At 43.5% G+C, this 23,616-nt stretch overlaps 2 protein-coding genes across 3 annotated transcripts; both read right to left on the reverse strand.

The window, feature by feature from the left end:
- Nucleotides 1-741: 741 nt before the first annotated feature.
- On the reverse strand, nt 742-19,713 carry btr30 (bloodthirsty-related gene family, member 30). Of its 2 annotated transcripts, XM_030346046.1 has the most exons (19): nt 19,520-19,713; nt 18,949-19,049; nt 18,544-18,635; nt 16,472-16,597; nt 15,527-15,701; nt 15,107-15,251; nt 13,102-14,795; nt 8,232-8,385; nt 7,211-7,651; nt 6,734-6,838; nt 6,202-6,297; nt 5,334-5,567; nt 4,406-4,583; nt 4,174-4,263; nt 4,006-4,032; nt 2,987-3,013; nt 2,487-2,662; nt 1,230-1,385; nt 742-1,041 (listed from the first exon to the last, which is right to left on the reverse strand). In XM_030346046.1, exons 8-19 carry the CDS (start codon nt 8,352-8,354, stop codon nt 850-852), a joined length of 1,845 nt encoding a protein of 614 aa, XP_030201906.1. In that variant the 5' UTR covers nt 8,355-8,385; nt 13,102-14,795; nt 15,107-15,251; nt 15,527-15,701; nt 16,472-16,597; nt 18,544-18,635; nt 18,949-19,049; nt 19,520-19,713; the 3' UTR covers nt 742-849. The 2 variants fall into 2 exon arrangements, with proteins under 2 accessions (XP_030201906.1, XP_030201916.1); XM_030346056.1 differs by lacking the exons at nt 13,102-14,795; nt 15,107-15,251; nt 15,527-15,701; ... (2 more) ...; nt 18,949-19,049; nt 19,520-19,713 and adding an exon at nt 9,526-9,659.
- utp18 (UTP18 small subunit processome component) lies at nt 14,771-23,311 on the reverse strand. Its single transcript, XM_030343778.1, has 12 exons — nt 23,099-23,311; nt 22,583-22,728; nt 21,892-21,987; nt 21,624-21,691; nt 20,862-20,968; nt 19,947-20,073; nt 19,542-19,694; nt 18,949-19,049; nt 16,472-16,597; nt 15,527-15,694; nt 15,107-15,237; nt 14,771-14,795 (listed from the first exon to the last, which is right to left on the reverse strand). Exons 1-12 carry the CDS (start codon nt 23,309-23,311, stop codon nt 14,771-14,773), a joined length of 1,461 nt encoding a protein of 486 aa, XP_030199638.1.
- Between the last annotated feature and the right edge of the window lie 305 nt (nt 23,312-23,616).

Consider the following 23,616-nt stretch of genomic DNA (forward strand, 5'->3'; position numbering starts at 1 on the left):
GTTGGATTTTATTGGTTCAAAGTCCATTTCTTTGTTGGATTTTGGAGACAGACATGATTTCTCAATGTTTAGTGTTTTGCACCTCAGAACAAGTTAATGAATGTCATCCTTTCAAGTCCAAATATTAAGGGTGTTCTTTTGACCACAATGCACCTTGATTGGTTTTGTGGTCATTATACTATTAACAAAGTCAAATAAGAGGACATCAAAGCAACCCTGAAGCTCATACCAAGAAAACAAACACTTGGGTCAGTTCAGAACAACTTTATAACACATAACCACATTGTTTTTAAGCAGCCAGTAAATCATTGGAAAAGTTGGGACATAAATTGAGAAAGGACCCATTCCTCTTAACTTTTGATGGCCGGAAGGTAGCAGTCTACTTACGAACAATATATTGGAGCACAAACAGCAAAGACAGAAAAACAGGAACTTGCCACAGGAAGCAGACTGTTTCACAATAAGACAATCCACAATTGCTTTGACAATATCAATAGTAATGTTTTTTTTCCTCATTTTATATTTATCTATAGCAATATAATATATATAGTAATGTCAGGCTATGACGGCCCGGTTTCATTATGACCAACTGCTCAACCCTTTAATGTAGTCTCAATATCAAACACAAGCCTTACTTCTCCCTGTCTGTCCTAAACCCTTATTTGATTTAAGCCTCATCCTCGGTAAATAATGGCCTTTCAAATCCTGCCCCTAAATCCCGAAATAAATAAACAAACAACCTTCAAACTTGTCTTTATTGTTTTATTCACTGAAGGACATATCAAAGCCGCTTGGTCAGCCAACCTTAAAAGAAGAAATATAACCCCCCGCAACAACTTGGGCCTTATTTCATTGGACGGTTAAGAGCACCAGAGGGACTTCCTTATCGCCCGTGCCTAGCAACGGGTACATCCTTTCGGTGAACTCTGACCCCCTGAAGGTGTAGAGTTCCGAGCCCGTCTTGGTATTGTAGAAGGACACCTGGCCCTCCTCCAAACTCAGGAACACTCCCACCTTGCGTAACTTGGACGATATTTTCACCTGTGGGACCGATGTTTAACAAGGTTGATCAAGAGGAACACAGAATACAGGCAGCATTTTCTCTTCCATACCATAAATTAATGTTATTATTACCATCTGTTTTGGACAAACAGATGGGGAGAGACAATCATAAGTGCAATGTTAACAAATTACAGTACACCTTACATTTATTCAGTTGTGCAACTGACCTTCGTGAGTGGAGGAGTTGTGAGGGCACGGAGTTGACTTCCGCTCCACCAAAGGGCGTAGTAGCCACTGGAGGGACTCATGTCAAACAGGCCCTTCCTCTGGGCCGACTCGGAAACAACCCCCAGTTTCCAGTCCTTACCGTCCCCAACGCTCACCTGGGGCGATAGGACAGGAATGGGTCACACAGTTAGGGAGAAGAGAATCTCCCATCCAGCAGTCTTTCCACGCTGTAGCAGAAATACTTGGGGGAGATGGCACAGAGCCTTGACCGGAACACCGAAACTGAAAGGAGCGGAGTTACACCTTGTTTCATTTCAAGGAGATAAACGATATAATAAGCCTTTCTACAGTGGCCATGGGTTCATTACTAGTGCTGGCTGAGTTTGTGATCGCTGTTAATAGCCAATTATGCGTTTGCAGATCCCTGCCTCTAGCAATATGGTTGGTCCGAACAAAAAATGACAGTGATAGGCCTGCTAATTTTCTGCTATCAGACTTTAGATATTAATCCAAAATCTGATTCATGAGACTAGGGAGAGAGGGGTTTGGAACCGCATGCCCATGGAGATTAAAGCTCAGACCCATTCCCCACCTTCAACAAAAATGCCTGCATGAGATATAAAAATATAGCCCACTGGGAAATTTGTTCAAGTACCTCCCTTTGCACATGTCGATTTATTGATAGTATTTTACTTTCAATACGAACCACTAGTGTTATTATTGACCGTTTGCCAAATTACACCATCATGTTTCCCATGAACATCAGTCTGGCCTCGGCTGGGCAGTGTCATTTATTTCCTAAATGTGGATACAGCAGCAGTTATTGGTTTTCATGCCGCACTTGCTGCAAGACACATCCCTGACTGTTTAGGTTGGGGCATTTGGAGTGATGTTGGGTAATGTTTAGCCAACCTGAGTCAGAGTAGGGGCGGGTCTTCAGGCTATTAAGGTAGGAAAAAAAATAACAGGGGGATCCTGGTTCGTCATGAACTGATTCTCCCCCCAATTGCACTTGGACAATAGAGCAGATGCAGAGTACTACCATTAACTATTTAGTCATTAACACTTTCAGCCAAACTGCAACTAGTAAAGCAAGTACCTTCGGGTAGGAGTCATACGTCCTAACCAATGCTTTATCTTTACCCCAAAAAACTAAGCAAACAAGCAGTGCCTGGACCTTCAACAACAATAACCATCATCAGTTAGTCTGGTACCCCTGGCTCCAAGCCTGACCTCTGACCTCTGGGCCCTTTTACCTCCCAGTAGTGGCGTCCAGTGTCGTAGCCCTCCTTGGCGAGAATGCAGGACCAGATGTCAAAGCGTTGCTGGCTGTTCCTATAGAACTGTAGCTTCTCCCCCCTCTTCACCTGCTTCCGGTCTTCAGAGAGCACTAGGAAGGGGTACGCCGTCACTGGGTTCAGCGTCACATCCTCTGTAGACAGGAAGTCAACATAGATATTCATAAGTCTGCCCAATAAACATTTGCTTTATGTGTTTGGGTGTTCATTGTTGCAAGCCAGTCATTTCGGCTGGGTAAGGTTTGAGAAGAGAGAGAATAACATGGAGCATAGGACCACAGGCGGGATCCAAGCTGGGCCCCTACAAGGCGCTTAATGCACACTTCCGGGTGGGGCCACCCAGCCACTTGGTAGGCCCAATTCTAATATAAACAACTGTTAAAAGTGAAAACTATAAACAGTTTTGACAGTAAATTTTTAAGAATACGACTTGGTGGATAACCAACGGCAATACTCACCCATGTAGGGTAGGATCTTTCTGAGGCCTGAAACAGAACAACATAATGCTGTGGTCAACAGCTCATATACCACTATTAATCTAAGGCATCTAAAACATCACGTTACAGACCAGTGGCAGCAGATCAATAGCGGCAGTGGGCGCCACCCCTCCATGAAGTATTCACACAAATAAATCTGCCGTCTATGAATCGACCATTACAAATAAATAATATTTTGTTGAAATAAATCAACAAAAATACATAGCGTTTATCCTCATTTAAGTGTGTGATAGACCGTTCTTGCCACTGCCAGCAACCATTTAAATCCGTCTGAATGTAAATTCTTTGGGACAGATTTGTCTTTGAGAGAAAGCCCTGCTTCACGGCAGGGGCGCCGGTAACCATGAAGTCTATGTGAGCTGGCAATCTTTTTGCCGTCTTTCAAGCAGAGACAGCTTTTCATTGGCGTTTTTAGTTCGCACCTCTGTGCGCCTAGAACAATGGCATTGTTTTTCCCATTATTTATAGATAGAGATAGATAGCCACCCCCCTTCCCAGTGGAGGAATTGGGACTCCCCAAGCAATGTTATACTTAAAAGGATGCAAGTTACACATTAATCTATTCTCTCAGCCTATTGCATATAAACAAAAGGAAGCAACTGTCCAAGATTTTCTAACAGCATATTAAATAGACCATGAGACTTGCAAAAAATGGACGCTATCGCACAATGATCAAGGTTTGCCTAAATATCAGAATAACACCAATAAAGTAAAAAGCCATAAAGTAGGCCTGTATATGCAGTGCAAGCTTGCCAAAGCCATGCAAGTCAGGATGTAGACTATGAAATCTGAATGATTATTGGGGTTATGGCCATCCCCAAAATACACCAGAATGCAGGAAATCACATCTACCAAATTCAAAATTTTGTTGGGGAGGCCCCCAGAACCTGCGCCTCATCCACAAATTGAATCACCAGCCACCACTGACTATTTGTGAAAACGCAAAAGTAATGCCTTTAAAGATACAGACTGACACACACCTGCTCCGGCCTTAATCTTCTTCACATCTGGAAGAGAAAGAGTTGAAGTGAGATATTTTCCAAACAAATTACCTCATTAGAACTAGCCCTTGCCACAATGTAGTAAGTTAAGTTGGTAAAACTGTCGTTTGCTGTTAATTGAAATAGTTTGGTGGCGGTCTAGCTTACCTTTCAGAGACCACTGGCTGGCCCGCAGACTGGAGTTGCTTCCTCTATAGCTGGACATTCCGTCACTCATATCCCTCTCCCCGGAGGAGACTGGAAGCAGGGACACACACACAAAGAGACGTGATGCTTCATAGCGAGGTGAACGCCAGAGGTCCACAGCATTGCCGTTAAAAAGCCAAGAAAGTGCCTAAACAGCGAAACCGATAAATTCATTAATGATTGAGTGCATTACTGGATCCCAAAGAGCCTCTGGAGCGGGTGTTCCCCGTGCGGATCTCGTCCATCCTCTCCCTCACGTCCGTCAGGGCGCTCTTGATGTCCGTCAGGTTGAAGTGCAGCGACAGCTTGGACTCCGCCTCGGCCTGCGGGTCCGAGGCCGCGGCCAGAGGAGCCATGGTCTGGTCGAAATTCTGCACCACACGCACACGCACACACACACGCACAGGAAAAGTTATTGTACAAATATCGTCCGGGTTCGATGGATCTGAGCCAGATTGTGCTTTGCATACAGTGTTTAGCAAATTAAACAACACTAGGAGATTATAGCAGTGGCCATGCAAGATAACCGCTGGACAACCCCTTGGAAAATAAACACCCATGAAATGTAAGCGGTAGCAAGGCAAGGCACGGTTTCTATAAAGCAGTCATCAACACAAGCATTTATAGCGCTTTAGATGGACATGGATTCCATTTTAAAGACTTTCAAAGAAAATTTTAAAAATAGGTGGTAAAAGATCGTCATGGTGTGTAAGTCCATCAGATCCTTATTGCTGTGTACAGCAGGGGGCGATTGTTAACCATATTGAGTGGGGCTGAACCTCCACTGTTTCTAATCCCTCCATGGTGACCTGCTGGAGGGACCTCCTATAACATATTGGATACAATTGTGTCGCTTTTCAAACAGGCCAATAATAATGTGTACGCCGCCGATAGTGCCACGTAAAAAAGTGGCACAATGGCGTAGCATTGTATACATACATCATTAGTACAAATGTTATTTTTTGGAAGAAAAATACGTTTGGGCTCAAGTCATTTCACGGGACACCGCTGTAGTCACTCTGCAAACCCACGGTTGAAGATCCCCATGCATACGATACAGCCCCCCCCCCTCAAGGTAAACCTTTTCTAGATGGACCTGGTGTGGGGTGTGTGTTTTCTACCTGCAGGAATCTAATGTGGTCTTGGCTGGTGGCCTGGGTGTCCATCAGGGCCCTCCTCTCCACCAGCTGGCCTAGCTCCGCCTCCAAGCGGCTCACCAGCCCTTCCCCGTGGGTCACCACGGCGTCCCTCTTGGTCTGCATCCTGCCCAGCAGGAGTGCCCGGATGCTCTCCATGGACTCGGACAGCTCAGAGAGGAGCTGCTCCACCTCTGCCTGTTCTCCGTTGGCGTAGTTCTGCGATTGACAAGCGGCCATTCATAAGGACTCAAGCTCACACAGGCTACAAACAATGGATGCCTGATAGCTTGCATGTAAGACGCCATGGCTGGTATCATGATAGCGGGGCAAGATCGTCTAGTCTAGGCAAGGCAAGGCAACTTTATTTATATAGCACTTTTCATACACGAGGGAGACTCAAAGTGCTTCACAAAGTGGTTAGGGAGTTTTACTCACAAGCCGGAAGGTAGTAGATTCTAAGAATAAATAATCCACCATGACAATGAGATATTCAGTCTTTTAAAGACATATTTAGCCTGACATAGCTAGACCAATTCGCCAAGTGCATTGGTCTACAACCTCAGTTAGCTTTCTGATTACCAAGAGGCATAATCAAGCCAACCAAAAGGCCCCTGGATCGACCTGCACCCGATCAGAGCAACGAAATGGTGACATATAATCGCCAACCATCTCAACGGTGTTCCCATACGGGCCGTCCTCTACCCGGTCAAAGTCTGCGGGAAATGTGTCTGAGAAGGAGGGGGGCTAGACTCATATGCCAGAGCAAATCAAATACGCGCTTGCAGATTCTTCTGGTTACCAGTCCAATACATATTGTCTACTGAAGGTAAGGAAGGAGAGTGCGCCCTACCGTGACGACATGGAGCTGCTGTTTCAGCCCCATAAGACGAAGATTCTTCCCCTCAATGCGGTTCACTATCTCCAACTCGGACCTGGATAACAGTTTCTAGATAAAGAGGTAGATGTACAGGCGGACGGATGAATGGAGAGAACCATAGTCTGGCAAGTGTTATCTGCCATTTCACACCATCAATTGACTACTGCAGCAATACTATAAACAAAATAAGATACAACAACAACAAGACAATAATAAGAGCATTAAAAATACTAAAGATTAATCTAAAACACTATAAATGATTGTAAATAATTGAAATTGGTATACATTGAAAATAGTAATTCTTCATCCATCTTCATGAACATTCTTGACAATATATGGCACTATACATTGTTGGCCTTTATGCATGCATAAGTGTCAAAGTGACTAAGGTATCCATTACATGCAACAATGTTTAAACTATAAATTATTAAATATTACGCCTTTATACACCCTATTCTCCTTCACATTCACTTGCATTCTTTTATTTTCTCGCTCCCTCTCCCACCTGTTTGTGAAGTCTCTCCGTCTGAACGGAGACCGTCTGGTGAGTGCGATGCTCCCCCAAGACACAGATCCCACAAACACAGCTCTGGCACGTCCTACAGTACACCTGATGTTACAAGGTCAAAAAAAGGGGATTTAATTAAGTCGACATTGTAGGGAAACAAAAAAGCACCAACATATAAAGGAAATTTGCTTTGCGATCCATTTCATTCAAATTAATTTCAGTGGGTTTCTACTTTTGAAAAACAACCATAAATTGCACTAGAAACACGTGGAGTGTGGTTGTGATTGTGTGTAGTGTCTTGTACGTAGGTCACGTCAGTAGTTTAACATTTTGCGATGGCTTTGCCCCACCCAATGATGAACACAGAGCTTCAATCGCATTCAGAACCAGAACCCAGGCGCTTTGCATCATCGGGACCGATCTTTTCTGCCGAGTAACCTCTCGCGGGGCACCGTTGTCTCTGTCCGTCCTCACCTCCAGCAGGTGCTTGTGTTCGACGCAAGTGCGTCCACGCAGCGCCTCCTGGGGGTCCAGCAGGCTGTGGGAGGCGTAGAACGCAGACGTCAGATGCGGCTGCACGTGCTCATCGCAGTAGGCCGCCGTGCACACGAGGCACGAGCTCACGGCCGCCCGCTTCACCCCGGTGCAAATGTCGCAATTCACCAGCGCGCCCGGGTCCGGTGGCGCAAACGGGTTAGTGGCAGCGTAGGCGCACGTCCCCGCTTGCTCTTCATGTCCGCCGGCGGCCGTGGGCAGCCCCTTCTGTAGCGGCGTTCCGTAGCGGGAGTGCTTGTATTTATCCGCGATGAGGGCAAACACTCTGTTGATGTTGAGGAGGGGCCGCTCATCAAACTGTCTTTTGCAGAGTGGACAGCTGCACACGCGACTGGAGGCCCAGTACCCCCCGATGCAGGCCTGGGGAAGGAGAGAGGGAGCCATGTGACGTGGCAGGATTACAACATCGGGGAGCTGACCACATCACCTAACCACAGCCCATTGCTACTGAATGGTGACTAATGGCACACTAGAAGTGTGGGTTTAAGTAATTGACCTCACTGTTAAACAACAATTATTCATAAAAGAAAATGATTGTTCCTTTTGACAATCGCAAACTGCCGACACCCTCATTTGAAGTTATAAATGATTCTAGCCTAGATCCTAGCCTCCAGAGCAGTAGCAACGGTCAGTCTTCTGTTGAGTGTCCATCAAATATCATTGCACATATTTGATTCTCATGCTAAGGCGGGAATATGAAAACCAGAAACTAGTTACAGAACTACTGCCAGCTCCCAACATCTCACTAGAAGCAGTAATAATTTAATTTCATAATCTTTAGCAACTTAGCAAACACTTTATTCAAGAGAAAGGCATGGAGACCTAACCCACTGCTTTGGCTGAGAGTCAAACACCCTCACCCACAACATCTGACTTCCCCTCTGCAGCCACTTCACGTCGATGAGTGGTCTTCATCCACCGGGAGCAGCGGTAGGCCTACCTGGCAGAAGTTATGTCCGCAGGGTGTGGAGACGGGGTCGGTGAACACATCCAGGCAAATGGAGCAGGTCAACTCTTGCTCCGAGAAAATGTCCAGGCTTGGATCTGTTAATGCCTCTGCCATCTGAGCTGCTGCCTTGAACTATAGAGATAATCTAAAAAACAACAAAAAACATTTGAGGAATAAATATAGGATAACGAAATATAGAATAACTTTTATCAAGTTATATTTGGAAAATGACTTACAATGACTGACATTAACTTTAGGGCCATACGGTTTAAACAAATTATGAGTAGTGAAATAGTGTTGTTATTTCCGTACATTATACCACCAGCATTGTGCATATTATGTGCCCAAATAGTATTTTTGACATTTACTAACATTAAACTATTATCAGGTTATTGGCCATTTACCGGTAGGCCTACTTGGATATAGTCAACTGCCAACTGAAACAACAAGTGTGCAAAAGGTTAAAAAGGCTGTTACACTAGAAGTATTAAATCATTTGATTAAGGTTCTAATTAATTAGATTCAATTAAGATGGTATGCAATATCATACATCATATTCCAGTGTTTTCCCTGAAATAAAACAAAAGAAAGACATAACCATTCCTAATACTACAACCATCTTAGCTCGAAATATAAATCCAAAGAGTTTTGCTGTGATAATTTAATTCAAGTTGCTTCCTTTTTCCTAAAAATAAAAAATATATTTACGGTTATGAATTGTTAGGCCTATTATAAAAAATACTTGCTGGAAACGCCTGAAACTCAGGCGTGGCAACATTCCACCTGGAATTTTACTGCAACATGCAAACGAATGGAGCACAAAAGGACTATTAAAACCGGCTACTCAGCGTGACACAGCACCATTGTAGGCCCACGACCAAAAAAAATAAAAAGCTAAGGTTGAGTTTCTTTTCTACCATTGATTTTGATGCTATCAATGGGCTACCTGAAATACCAAAAAGCCTACGATGAGAGAGTGAACCAAAGTTTGTAAAGTTAATGTCGGTTCTAAACTTGAGTGGCACACATGCTACTCTGTGTATTCCATCAATTTGCAAATGGTACATTTAAAGGCAGACATGATTCTTTTAATTTGTTAAATAGCATCTTACTAGTGTGTGTGTTTTCTTCTTTTTTTTTTTACTACAACCAGCACGTTGTGTGGTTAGTGTGTTTCAAACAAAGTCCAATCAAACTATTCCAATTGATCACTGCGCTAGGATTGGGTGCCACAGTTATACGCCTCACTTGTTTATGTCGGTTTTTTGCAAAAATAACTCCTTACTATTTGGATTGGGTCGTCCGTTCCGTTGTAAACATGTCGACTGTGCATGGCCAAACCCAGCTGCGCCCAATTAGCCTTGGAGTCTGATAAGTTGGAGTGATTGTGTAGTACGGGCGCGCGCGCGCGCGCGCGCGCGCGAGCGAGAGAGCGAGAGAGAGAGAGAGAGAGAGAAAGAGAAAGAGAAACTGTACGTCCACACCAGGAGCGACCATAGCGTCAAAGACGCTTTGGTCGCTCACAAAGTTTCGCTGCGAATTTTTCTGTTCGCTTTGGTCGCTCAAGTCGCTCATGACGTACAATTCAATTATGCAGACGCATTTAAAGGAGCCGTATGCGTTTAGTAGGCCCTACAGACAGCCATATCAAATAGTGAACTCTCCCATACACCTTGGCCATATTGCCGAGACGGTTTTGCTTGCCCATAGAAAGTGAATGACTTCCGGCGATTTGGTCGCTCAATTCGCTTCTGGTGTGTGGAGAGAGAGAGAGAGAGAGAGAGAGAGAGAGAGAGAGAGAGAGAGAGAGAGAGAGAGAGAGAGAGAGAGAGAGAGAGAGAGAGAGAGAGAGAGAGAGAGAGAGAGAGAGAGAGAGAGAGAGAGAGAGAGAGGAGAGAGAGAGAGAGAGAGAGAGAGAGAGAGAGAGAGAGAGAGAGAGAGAGAGAGAGAGAGAGAGAGAGAGAGAGAGAGAGAGAGAGAGAGAGAGAGAGAGAGAGAGAGAGAGAGAGAGAGAGAGGAGAGAGAGAGAGAGAGAGAGAGAGAGAGAGAGAGAGAGAGAGAGAGAGAGAGAGAGAGAGAGAGAGAGAGAGAGAGAGAGAGAGAGAGAGAGAGAGAGAGAGAGAGAGAGAGAGAGAGAGAGAGAGAGAGAGAGAGACTGAGAGACTGTCTGTCAGCATCCGCCGGGTTGGACAGTGTGCTTTGTGTATGTCTTCAATGTACATCTGTCTGGTCGAATTTGCGGTAGATTGATGGTTATATAATGTCACACCACGATCGGTTATATTTGCAGGCACTCATTTGCAAATGCACTGATTGCTGTCCGATAGGCTGTTTGCCCATAGCTAGCATTATGCCTTCTATTTCTAGATCTTCTGACTAAGTTTACCGGTACTTATGACATAGGCTACCTAATCGCTTTCACTAGATATAAAGAAAACGTTGACTTTCACTCGGTGCTATTCACTGACAGTAAAAAATAAATAAAAGTGTCGTTATTGTGTGCACTGCTGTTCGTTGACTAACTCCAGCGCTAGTTGCTGGTTGCTAAATGATAGCAACTTTCCACTCATTCTCCTCTGACCATTCATTTAATTGGCTTAGACCGCCATCAGTTCTTCTCAGCAATTCTTCATTCGCCCTCTCACGTCTGACAGGTTCAAAATGACACTGCTGTGGGCCATCATACATGTTATTTGTGGTTCTTGCCACCTCTCACGCCATAGTTCTAGTACTAGGCTGAGGCTACTTCAACCACGTCTCCCCAACGTGACGTCATGTAATTGGATAATGCCCTGCTCAGTAGCACTTTAAACTACAGTCCCCATCAAGGCTCATCTGCTCACTGACTTACATTATCCTCCACCGATTAACCCTATAGTCTGAGGGGATCAAGTAAAGAACAAGAAAGAAAGTTTTGAAGGAGCAGGTCCTTCTCCACACACAGTCTGCCACCTATAGTATGTCTGTTACCATCTTTTCACACTTTGATAGCATGGACAACAAAAGCGTCATCTGGTTCGTCTGAAGCAATTTATCTCGAAAAGCAGAAGTCTGGGATTTTCTAGTTGATTCACGGGACCCATATTTCGTCTGTACTAGACTGTTCCACCTGCCCTATGACATACTTCTTTACACATGCTGCTCCATCAGAGACCACATTGTTGCTGGAGGAAATAAATACTGCGCCTGTGCATGCCGGAATTAAATGGCACACGTACGACACAGGGCTCATTGTTTTTTGTTTGCATTCTTTTTAAAGATCTATGACAGCAATCCAATCCAATCCTCTACATTGTGCTCAACAACAAATTCTATTGACAAATAAAGTGGGCCCACATGCATGATGGAGGAGCATTGAAACTATAGTGTCTCTATTCTTAATCATATCTTTGGCATTCTCTCCTGCACACATAATAATACACTTTGCCGGCTGACTTGTGACCTTGTTGTTTAGAGGCTCTTTTGGAAGTGTTGAGGTTATGGATTAGTGCAATGAGCCCTGATGGGTGATGAGAAACCTATACATCTTGCGAGGCTAAATTGAGGATGGACAGTAAGAAAGGAACAGTATGGGACCCCACAGAACCGTATGGAATAGGGGAGGACACAAAAGCATTTGACTGTTTTTATTGAACAGTATCGAACGGTATTATGTAAAAAAGTAAGAAACAGCATCAAACCATATTGGACACTGGCAATGCAGCATCCTTTAGCACAGTGAAGAACAGTGTAGGGCCTATACAACAGTAATTAAATGTGTGGGACCCTATCATTAAAGAACAGCATGAAACAGTATAGAAACAAATCTAAAAGTAAATAACCGTATGGAGCAGAGAGGTACCCTCTACAACTGTAGATAACTAGTAGAGTAGTAGTAGAGTACATAACAATAACGTCTGTTGTAATCTTTTGTAAAGCGTTGCTGAAAGGTATACATTGGCAAACTATTTTGAGGGATGGACCCCTAAGCATGGCATTAACAGGAGGGTAGGGGTTTGATTCCTAATAGGGTTGGCACCCATGCTAATAAATGTATGCACTGAAGTATTGTAAGACGTATTACAATAAAAGTGCCTACTAAGAGGCGTGTAGGCTGTAGGCCTACTAAGAGGACAACAGCTGACGTGGTTTACCAGGATATGAAAAGTGTGTGATTGTGTAATGCTTGCTACCAAAACAAGTGATAATTTAGCAACAATGTAATTGATAAGAACAGGTTCTGGAGATGTATACATCGTCTCCCAGAGTCAGGCTTATGGACAGCTTACATGAGTCAGAGACTAATGGAGATGTAGCAACTCCCTCTCTGTGCATCTCAACTTCAAGTCAAACATCTGTCCTTCCAGAGCCAAGGTACAATATTTCTTCACCTACATAAATGACCACTGACTCATCTTTGGTTTTGTTCATCCTATAGGCTTAACAATGGGACCATCACAATCTATAGATTTGGCAATTTTATCTCCACCTCATGATCAGATGTTGAGTCTGGGCTTGTGTTTCGCCATGTGCTCTCCAACTCAGGAGGTTTGCATGGCTTTTTGCTTGGTTTTTTGGCTTCCCAGACAGGATGGTAATGTATGTGTATTTTATATTATACAAGGTATAGCTACTTGCCACAGAATTCGATTTATAAAATACATGAGACTTTTCAATGCAGTACAATACAAGGAGGTTCTACGGCAACATATAGATGACATTTCTAATTGGAATTGAATGTTATGAAATATAATTTTACAGAACACTACACACTGATTTATTAATTTTGTTATATTAGTTTGCATGTGTTTAGCTACTTTTATTGTCTTCTAAATATTGTCAAACTTGAATGAAATCCATAAAGATAAGAATTTGTATTTACCTTATGTGTTAAATGTCTCTCCTCTGAGTGTATCGGAATAGTTGTTTTCCTCAAGCCACCCTGAAACAGTCTTACCGCACGGGTCTTAAGACTGAGTGTTGCTTGTTTATGCGTGTGTTCATGAGTTCCCATCCCACAGTAGAGGGTGTGTCAAATCAGGGAGCAGACTAGCATTGGCTGACCGCTTGTATAAGGTAAATAGATAAAAAGTTGTCAGGCAAGTTTGAATCAAGGCGCAGCGTTGAGAGATTGAGAAGTCACACTATGTTGTTTCCTCAGGAATCCTATTGATATAGAATAGCTTGCTCTAGATAAATTCCTGTGGCTTTTTAATGCACGTGTTTCAGGCACTGCACTCATTCATATTTTTTTAAAACAATAACCATTTGGTATACAACTGTTCCTAAAGGCAATTTGGTTTTTAAGCCCGATGACTTGACATGATGGACATGCTTTCCATTCTTACGGCAAACCAACAGGAAAGGGAACATTCCTAGGGCAGGTGTGTGTGTGTGTGAGTGAGAGAGGGATAGGAAGCACTGTGTCAAATAGCACCAGTGCAAAATACCATCTCCTATGCTGTGAGTGATTCAAAATGCCTTACACAAGATCTGCTGAACATTTAACTTGGCGCACTAGGTATCAACCCTTAAAAACTCTTGGTTTGATCATTGGTTTTATTATAGGGGTTTTATAGGGCGCTAACCATTTAGGCAGAACTCCTTGGAACGACCCAGGTTTGCACTCTGGTCCTATGCTTCATTTCATTCCCTCTCTGCTTCAACCAACTACCCTTTCCTACTCTAAAAAGGCACAAAAAGCCCACATATATAGAAGACAAAGACATTGGGTCATTGGGTAGTGTAATGTATAAAGAGTCTACTCCTAGCCGCAAGGTTCTCGGTTTGAACCCCAATGTCTCAGGACGACTGAGAATCTTTGAGCAAGATGCCTCATCCCCTACATGCATCTTACACAAATTTCCCTTCACGTTTCAATTATTTTAGATAAAAGTGTCGGCTAAATGATAGGATGGGTTTTATTGGATTCCAATACTACATTTTTGCTACTCACCGCCTTCAATGTTGGGATCCAGACAATTAGCTTCATTAGCGTTCTCTAAGTTGCCATGAATGTGGATCCTGTACTAAATTTTTTATATTACAGATTAATTAAATTTAAAGCACCATGTGAACTCCAGAAACCGGATGGTAGGTGTACAAAACTGATTTGATCTGTAGCGCAACAAGGATTTTTGTGGAGGGATTTAGCTGGGCCCACAAAATCAAGAAACAGTAGATTAGAATGGATATACCGTGGTTATTTTACTTCATTTATACAATAATGTGTTAAAAAATAATAACAAAAACAACCACAACAAGAGTTTTTACATGGAAGCTATCCATACGCGGCCCAGCAGTTCATAGGACACGTCTACCAAGTGATTCTGACCCACTACCAATAAAACCCACTGTTCTCTTTAACATTGTACTTTGAAACTGTGTGCTGAATATCCAATTACAAGGTACGGAACAACTACAGACTGGTTCAGTTTCTCAGGGAACACTTTCAACTTGTAATCTGTCAGTCATAAACTCCAAACAATCTGTATCCCAAAGGCTTCTAATTTTGGCGTCCTGTTACTGTGTGTTACGCAATCCTCCTTTTTTTAAAAGTCCTTGTAGTGCAGCAACCTGGAGAAAAGCAAGCAGAGAGAGAAATCAGTCAGAATCTGAATGCTGTGAAAGGTGAACGTTGTTTTACTCTTGGTAGGTTAATTATGCAATGTTGGTATTGGTGCAAATTATTTGGTACAACTTTTTAGTTTCAAGAAATGTCCGTACTTATTATACTTTAACTAGCAGCAAATATACTTATAGTTAATAAAAGCTAAGCATTCATGCATAAAAAAACGTTATATTTTCCATCACATTTCACACATTACACTTGAAATGCAGTGTTTGAGTTTTTCCAGGCCTATCGCTGTAAAGAGGGTGGGACTAACCGAGTCAGTAGGGCGTCACCCTTGTTGTTAGCCAATGAGAAGAAGCCACTATGTGGTGAGAAGTCTAGGCAGCTGGTGCGGTGGATGTACTTCTTCTTCGTGTGATGGGGAAGTTGGAGAACACTGTCAAACTGGGGAGGTGGACCTGGACACAAAAACGATTGTATTAGCAAATATTAACTATAATCCCCCTATTGAAAAACAAATGTTATACTCTTTCTTCATATTCACAAAATCCACATTCATTCTTTCATTGCAGTCATCCCCTAACCTCTACTGTATACCAACTAATGAAAGACAGCTTCCGGTCCTTGCAATACTACCAGAGCAACTGTAATCAACAACAAACCAACCAACATTACTACAACCAACCAAACTTTAACCAAGGGCAGTTTTTGGGGCGTTTCCTTATGGACTCACCAGACGCAGGGCTTCGTCCTCGTTTTGCGAGGCCATTGCGAGGATCTCAGAGGCGGGGTTGAAAGCCAGAGAGGTCACAGGGGTTACCAGGTTCATAAGCGTCTTCAGAGGCCTGGGATTGGCTGATGTCAGGCAGTCCTGCTGAGAGTAGACGTTGACCACTCCCGACTGAGAGCTGGATAGATAGATAGTTTAACACATTACACCAATGTAACACATTACTTACATTAGTTCAGGTATTATTCTGGGTAGGGCTGGGCGATATGGACAAAATCTTATATCCCGATATGAGTAATTTATATCACGATATGGATATATATCACGATATGGTATTTTTGAAGTAAATTAAAATAATAAATGGCTTAAAATAACCATACTTCACATTTGATCAGTTTTTTCTTTTATTTTGAACTTGAATTTCCATGCTTACAAAGGAGTAAGTAGCGAACAATCTGTCATTAACTGCAGTGTCATATAGTGCCAAACATCTTGTAAACATTGAACTGTTTTTCAATACAAATAACTTTTTTTTTTTTTAAAGGTGTGCTTCACACCTGCCTGGCTTTCAGTCAGTGCAGTGTAATATAAATAAAAATCACAGCATCACACAAATATTTTAAATACTAATTATACACATAAAATAAAGTTATGTGCTGTGCAAATAGCTGGTGGTAAAAATAGAACTGTTTTCTTCAATACAAATGAGATTTTTTTTTCAAGTTAACAGGTGAGTCCTCACACCTGCCTTTCTTCAGTCAGTGCAGTGCAATATAAAAAAAAATATATATATTTTTTTTTTCTCTCGGTATAAACGATATGGCCAAATCTCTCCCGGTAGACGCTTTCATATCATCCACGGTATGATATCGTCATATCGCCCAGCCCTAATTCTGGGTGTGCCCTGGGGGGGGGGGGGGGGGGGGGGTTGGTGTGAGTGTGACTCACCCGCAGGCCCAGGTACTGTCCGTTCCTGGATGTAGCGATGCTGGTTCCCTTCACACAAGCCATCATCTGCAAACTTGTTGACACAGCGACTGCTGCGCATGTCCCACACATACACCTCGCCCTCCTCTGCGCAACACACGCATTCAATTTTATTGTTAACATTGTTTGTCTATCAGCCTTATATTAACACATAATAATCAATGCAACACACACATGGACTACCTAAATTAAGACCTGTAATCAAACTTCATTTTCTTTGAAAGATTTGTTACTTTAAAGGTCCCATGACATGCTATTTTATGTATTCTTTAATATAGGTATTAGTGGGCAACTAACACAGTATTCAAAGACGTTTCCGAAATTCAGCCGTGGTGCAGAGTTACAGCCACTCCGAGCCAGTCGCACATTGAGCTTCCCCCAAATGCGCTGTTTCGGTGGGCGTGTCAAGGAGGAGGGTGGGGGGTGTGGCCCTGAGCAGCTTGCAGCCACGGTACCATGCGCTCTGTTTACAGTGGATGTATCGCAATGGCGAGGCGCACACAGCCTTTAGCCGTGTTCTGTAAATATTCTAGAACACACGGGAATCCTGGAGCTCTACTATCTAAATATTATCATATAGCCTACACAGATATCTATATCATATAATATATATTATCACGGCCAAAAGCTGTGCGAGCCGATATTATGAATCTCAAACGACCACGTGGGTTCTCCGACGTTCCTGGTTCTTCAACGTCCACATCAATGTGAATACACACACTGTAACGCAAGTGTTTCTTGTCGGTTCTTTGACGTGTCTTGTATTTCCACAACGGAGAATGTCGTGGGGGTTATCTGAGCCATGGTTGAGAAGGAATTGGGGGAAAGGAACTTTGGTTTGACTCGCTGAAGTAGCCTACATGAACTGCGACATGCCGCCGGTTGCCGCGAGGCACCATCGCCCGGCAGCGGGCAGCCGGCAGCAGGCAGCGCAGCGGTTCAGTCGACTTCAGGTTGATGTGAAAGTGGAAGAACCAGAGACGCTCGCAGAACCCGACAAAGTCGTTTGTGATTCATAATATCGTCTGGAGGCGCACACAATATGTATCTGATACTAGATATCTATGTATTATATGATATTATTTAGATATAGAGCTCCAGGACTGTAACGCAAGTGTTGTACACTTCCTTGTTATGTGGATGGTGGGTGTGATGGCGCATAACACGTCGGACTCTCGTCTCTGGTATTTCTACAACGAGACTCGTATTGGGGGTTATCTCAGCCAAGGTTGAGAATGAAATTGGGGGAAGGAACTTTGGCTTTGACTCCCTCAAGGAACATGAACCACGAACATGGAGGAGAAAGGGATGCTGCCGGCTGCCCGCTGCGGGCGATGTTGCTCGCGGCAACAGGGCGGCATGTCGCAGTTCATGTTAGGTCTACTTCAGCGAGTCAAACCAAAGTTCCTTTCCCCCAATTCCTTCTCAACCATGGCTCAGATAACCCCCACGACAGTCTCTCGTTGTGGAAATACAAGACACATCAAAGAAAACGACAAGAAACACTTGCGTTACAGTGTGTGTATTCACACACACACACACATGTGGCGCTCGGCACGGTCGAGTCTCATTGGCGGCCAACGTCTCTGGGCGGGCCAGGCAGAGTAAGGGAGGAGCTGAGATTCCTGATGACGTCATGAGAACAGACATTCCAAATCAGCACGCTTGAGCCTCCGTTTTTTCAAAGGCGAGCCGAACAGCTAGTGCTAGTTTTACACCAAACACAAGTTTTAGCCACTGGGGGACCATAGGCAGGCTAGGGGAACTCATATTTATGTTAGAAAACCTCACAAAGTGAGATTTTCATGTCATGGGACCTTTAAGGACTTGACCAAATTATAAGATCAGATGTTTATGTAAACAAAAAAAAGGACGTTGCCCAGATCTACAGACCTGCCGGAAAGGTGCACCTACCAGTGAACTGGTTCTACCAGAGAGATGCTTCTACCAGAGAGATTGCTTCTACCAGGAGAGATGCGACCCCGGGAGAGAGATTGTCCTCATGCCAGCAAAAGGTGGGAATCAGAACCTACCAGATTGTGCGAAGACGTTGCTTCCGTCGGGAGAAAAGGCCACTCCGCTTACAGAAGCCGTTGATTTTCAAACTCTGTACCACTTCCTTTGTCTGCATACACACAAAACAGTACACTTTTCAACATGAAAGAACATTTGGGAACACAAACCATTTGATGGTGAGAGTCAGTCGATCATCGCATACAATATACAAGAAAAAATGGAAATGCATCTTGTCCTGCCCACATTGTTGAGCTACAAAGTACATCCTCTGACGTACAGTAGAGTTAAATAATGTGAATTAAAATGATGACATTGTGTCCAACATAACATCGACTGCAATAGGAGTACACATGGTAGCACCGGGGACAAACTAGCAGAAGCGCCTCAACGCCATTGGCCCATGACGGAACGTCAGCACACACCTTGAGTTTCAGGACGTGCAGGTATCCGTCGTTCCCGGAGAGCAGCAGAGAGTCTCCCTCCGGAGACACAGAGAATTCTCTCACACTGGCTTGCTTCAGACCTGCAGGAACAGAGAGAGAGACAGAGAAAGAGCGAACAACACCTAATTGAGTCACTATGTTTTTTGCCCCCAAAGACAATCAGTGATTACAAATACATGTAATTAATGAGCACGTAGATTGAGTAGTTAGACATCGTGCTCAAGGACTAGTCTGCTGACATGGGGGGGGGGGGGGGGGGCGGGATCAACCCAGTATTTTGAACTGGGAGAAGAACTGGGAGTCCCTAGACAGGTACATGCTTTTACATCTCTCACGCCTCAATAGCTCATTCCGTTCCAGAATAGGTTTTATCCCAGGCGAGACCTATTTTACCATACGGGGAGTGTATGCATTCTGAACGAGGGTGAACTCTGTCGGGAATTGAACCCCTGACCCCTGGTCGCGCTCATGTCATGCTCTGCCAGTGAATGCAAGCTGAACCACTGTTCTCATGGGTCCTCCCACAGCCACAACAGAACCCCCTCCTCACCCCTGACGGAGAAAACTGGCACCACGCGTCCACTCCATCATGTCGTAATGTAGAAACATCTTGTTCTTGACGCCAGTGGCCACCCACCGACTCGCCGTCGCGGCTGAACTGGGCCTTGTGGATGGGGAAGCGCTCCAGGTGATGCTCTGGATCTCGGTGTGGTCCTCCCGTCCACCTTGGGGGGGGGGGGGAGGGGAAGACAGGATGGAGGTAATATAGATTGATTTACCTCGTGGTTTCCATAGATGCTCTTCACTTAAAATCAAATAAATACAAGTTCAACATAGGGTGCTGGAAACTAATTATCAAGCGCTCATTAATGAAAGAGAAGACCCAACAAAGTCTCCAACCACGTAGAGAAGCGTAACGCAATTCAAACACCAGGCTGAGGGGTGCGGCGTCCCTCGACAGGTGAGAGAGGAAGCACCTGGAAGAGGGAGGATGGACTGGTCGAGTCCTGCCGTCATGACAACCTGAGCCGAGGGGTGGAACTGGACCGTGTCAGCTTGATCGCTGAAGGGACGAGCAGAGTTGGCATGGAGACACTTCTTGACCTGCTCAGCACAATCAGAGGGACATAAACAACACATTTGGAAGTTAAGATCAGAGACACACAAGCACATTCAGTTGTCAAGATCAGTAAGACAAACATTTAAATTAAACTTTGTCATTAACCCAATGTGACGCATAAATGTTAACGAAAGGAGGGGCTACGCGGGGAATATAAATAACATGGCATTTTAAAAAAAATCGATTTAGGTTATTTGTGAGAGCAAATTGCATTGTAATATGTCCGTACTGCAAAAAATTAGAAAAAAAGAGCTATGGTTGAGCTGTGCAAAGGGCATTGTAAACAACACAACTGTTGCAGACAGAGAGCTTTAATAGAGCTGCAAATGCAAAGTGAACCAGGCAGTAGTAAAAAGAGAAGTAATTGGTTTAGATCAGTGACTCCTGTATCGCCCTCCCAGAGGGCATTTGGGAGATTTGTCCGTGGCTGGGCCGGCTTGTGGACCTGCTGCAGGGCTTTCTTGCCTGCTGCTGTGCAGTAAGCGTACCAAACTGAGAAGCAGCTGGTCAGGATGATCTCAATGGAGGGCCGTAAGAAAGTGGTGAGAATATGGAGGGTGGTAGGCTGGCGCAGGTAAAGATGAAAAGGTGGGGACAAGCTCCACTTCAAACCTGTGGATGGATTCAGGGAGGTGGCGGCAGCTTTTAGCCTTCCTTTGTCTCCCGCACATTGAGGACCAGATTGTTGAAGGAAGGCATTCACGGGTAAAGAGGAGTTAGGAGAGAGGGCTCCCCACTCCCCGGCCTGTCGAGACAGACAGACAGTACTGACCCGTAGGGTCCCCGATGGCAGGGTTTCAGAGGCCGCCACAAAGTTCCCAGTCTTCCTCAGCAGGTCATCGTCATCATCCTCATCTTCATCCTCCTCGCTATCATCGCCTGAAACGGTGGTAGAACAAGATACATTGATGTTATATTCCAATTAGAGCTGTCAAGCGATTAAAATATTTAATCGTGATTAATCGCATTAATGTCATAGTTAACTCTAATTAATCGCGATTAATCGCAAATTCTTTTTTCTATGCTAAATATCCCTTGATTTTTTTGTCCCATAATTCTTCTCATTTTAATTCTCTTATCAACATGGTGAAGTGCATCGGCTTGCCTTGTTCAAATGATTTTTTATTGATAACAACATTGGCATATACACTGATCAAAACTGGACGATACAAAAAAAGAGCCTATAGTGCAATTAAACGACTGCTTTGAACAAATGTAATTTGAACATAGCAGTCAGGCTACTGCTTCTTTGTTTTGAGCCAAAGAAAAAAAAAAAAAAAAAAAAGTTTTTTTTTTAATATAAAATAATTGCGTTAATCGCGCGATAAAAAAATTAACGCCGTTAAATTTGGTTTGCGTTAACACCGTTAATAACGCGTTTAACTGACAGCTATAATTCCAATGTATGTAAACTATGTATATGGTGAGGATATAATGTTGTGCATTAGCGAATCAATATGGAATGACGCCTAACTTGAGTCTCTTGTTTGTTTAATAAGGGAAAAGCTTCAAAAGAATGCAGCAATGGGGGAACCTTTTTTCTTGCTCTTCTTGACTTTGACCTCAGCCCAGGTTGGCTTTCCTCCCATTGACTTCTGAAACCTGGGGGAAAATCAGGGCGTGAGTAGTTAGTAACAAACAGGGATGAGGACAATACAATTACAAAATATACAAGAGAGAACGTGTGTGTGTGTGTGTGTGTGTGTGTGTGTGTGTGTGTGTGTGTGTGTGTGTGTGTGTGTGTGTGTGTGTGTGTGTGTGTGTGTGTGTGTGTGTGTGTGTGTGTGTGTGTGTGTTCTTACTGCTCGGTCATCCTCTGCTGGAGTTTCTGCTTTGTCATCTTTGACTCTGCCTCTCCTTTGGTCAGGTACTTACGGAAGCGATGGCTCATGTCCACTCTAGGGATAGAGGAAGGTAGGGGAAGATATTAAGGGACAGACTGGAGGTGACTGGTGGCGAGAGCAGACATAATAACATTGAATGCAATCTGCATCTGCTTTTTAACAACTAAGTTGAGTTTTGCTCTAGTCTCTAGAAATAATTCTCAGAGTCAACATCAACAAATCAATGGAAACAAAGATGGCCTAGAATAAAGAAGAGAAATTGGAAGTTGTTTGCTGGAAGTAATGTACCTATGGCAACAAAAAAAGAATCCCCCCCAACCATGAGCTTTTAGAATTAAACCCTCCACGGTCAGGGCTCCATTATTTCTCTTAAAGATTGCGATGAATACTTGCTGCCAATCACATTAACTATCTTTCACGCGAGACTGAGAACAATCAAAAAATACATTAAAAATGTAACTCCCAAGAATTTCTGAAAGAATGCACAACCAAGTTTATAATATCAACAACCTGACAGAGTGTAAAATGAATCAGGGAAATTTGTAAGTAGACAGCGCACAAAAGGAGATACTACATGAAAAGTGCCTAGCTCAAGGCTTTGATTATGTCCATTAAAACCTATGGCGCATATCGCCCACATTCTACATACTCTTCCATGCGCTCGTCATCGTCATCAACCCAGGCTGCTTTCTTGGCTAATGGGACCTTTAGATGAGCCTCGCTCTCCACTTCTGGGTCGTCCAAGTCACCTTCATCTTCATCATCGTCATCTAATAATGACGCCCCTTGCTTGTCCTGTTAAAGCCCAGCAGGGGAGATTAGACGTTTTTACAGAAAGTGTAATGTACTTGTTGTATTGGGTAAAAAAAAAATGCTATTAAGCCTGTTATACTGTTAATAACTTATATGTCTGCGGATATTGACAAGAATCCTAACAGAATTTTTTTTAGTTTGTTCTATGACACCATGTTTATAAAACAACAGATTGACTTGTATGCCCATGTTATATGCTCAGTTATAATGTGTAATAAAAAATATATCATGATTAGCGGAGACAATGAATCAGAGCAGTACAGTCTAGCTGTTAAACACTTCGAACGCTGTGGTTTAATCAATGAATACCAACTTTGTGTGCTGGTTAGATACAATTAAGAAAAATGCCCACCTCAATGAGTCTCTCAACCAACTCATCCTCTGCACCGAAAACGAGGTCCTCCAATAGTTTGACAGATGCGTCATTTTCCCCTAAAACCGTCAGATTCTTCACGTTTCTCTGTCTTTTTATAAGCTCCTGTTTTGGGTTGTATGCTGGTACGCGCACCCTCTTCTTGATTTTAGGTTTTTCAACCGTCTGCGGTAACTTAATAACTTCTTCCATGATTTACAATCTACACTTCCCAAACTATAAATAAGATGTTAAAACCATATGCCGAAGACGGAAACGCAATAAGTTGCATTAAATGAAAACCTTATAGATTATTTTGCCTGTCCTATGCAGTCAAGTATATTGCACATGGAGCATGCTGTATTGTTTCTTCCGGTAAACATCACCCATGAACCCGGAAACAGTTTGATTGACATGATTAGATATTAGACTCCTGAAAATGTAACACTACCCTCTGCTGGTCATTTCAAGCCGTTTCTGTAACAAAATCGTTGTCAAGGTAAAGGGAATAACTATCC

This window comes from Gadus morhua, chromosome 2, assembly GCF_902167405.1.
Source record: "Gadus morhua chromosome 2, gadMor3.0, whole genome shotgun sequence".
Lineage (NCBI taxonomy): Eukaryota > Metazoa > Chordata > Actinopteri > Gadiformes > Gadidae > Gadus > Gadus morhua.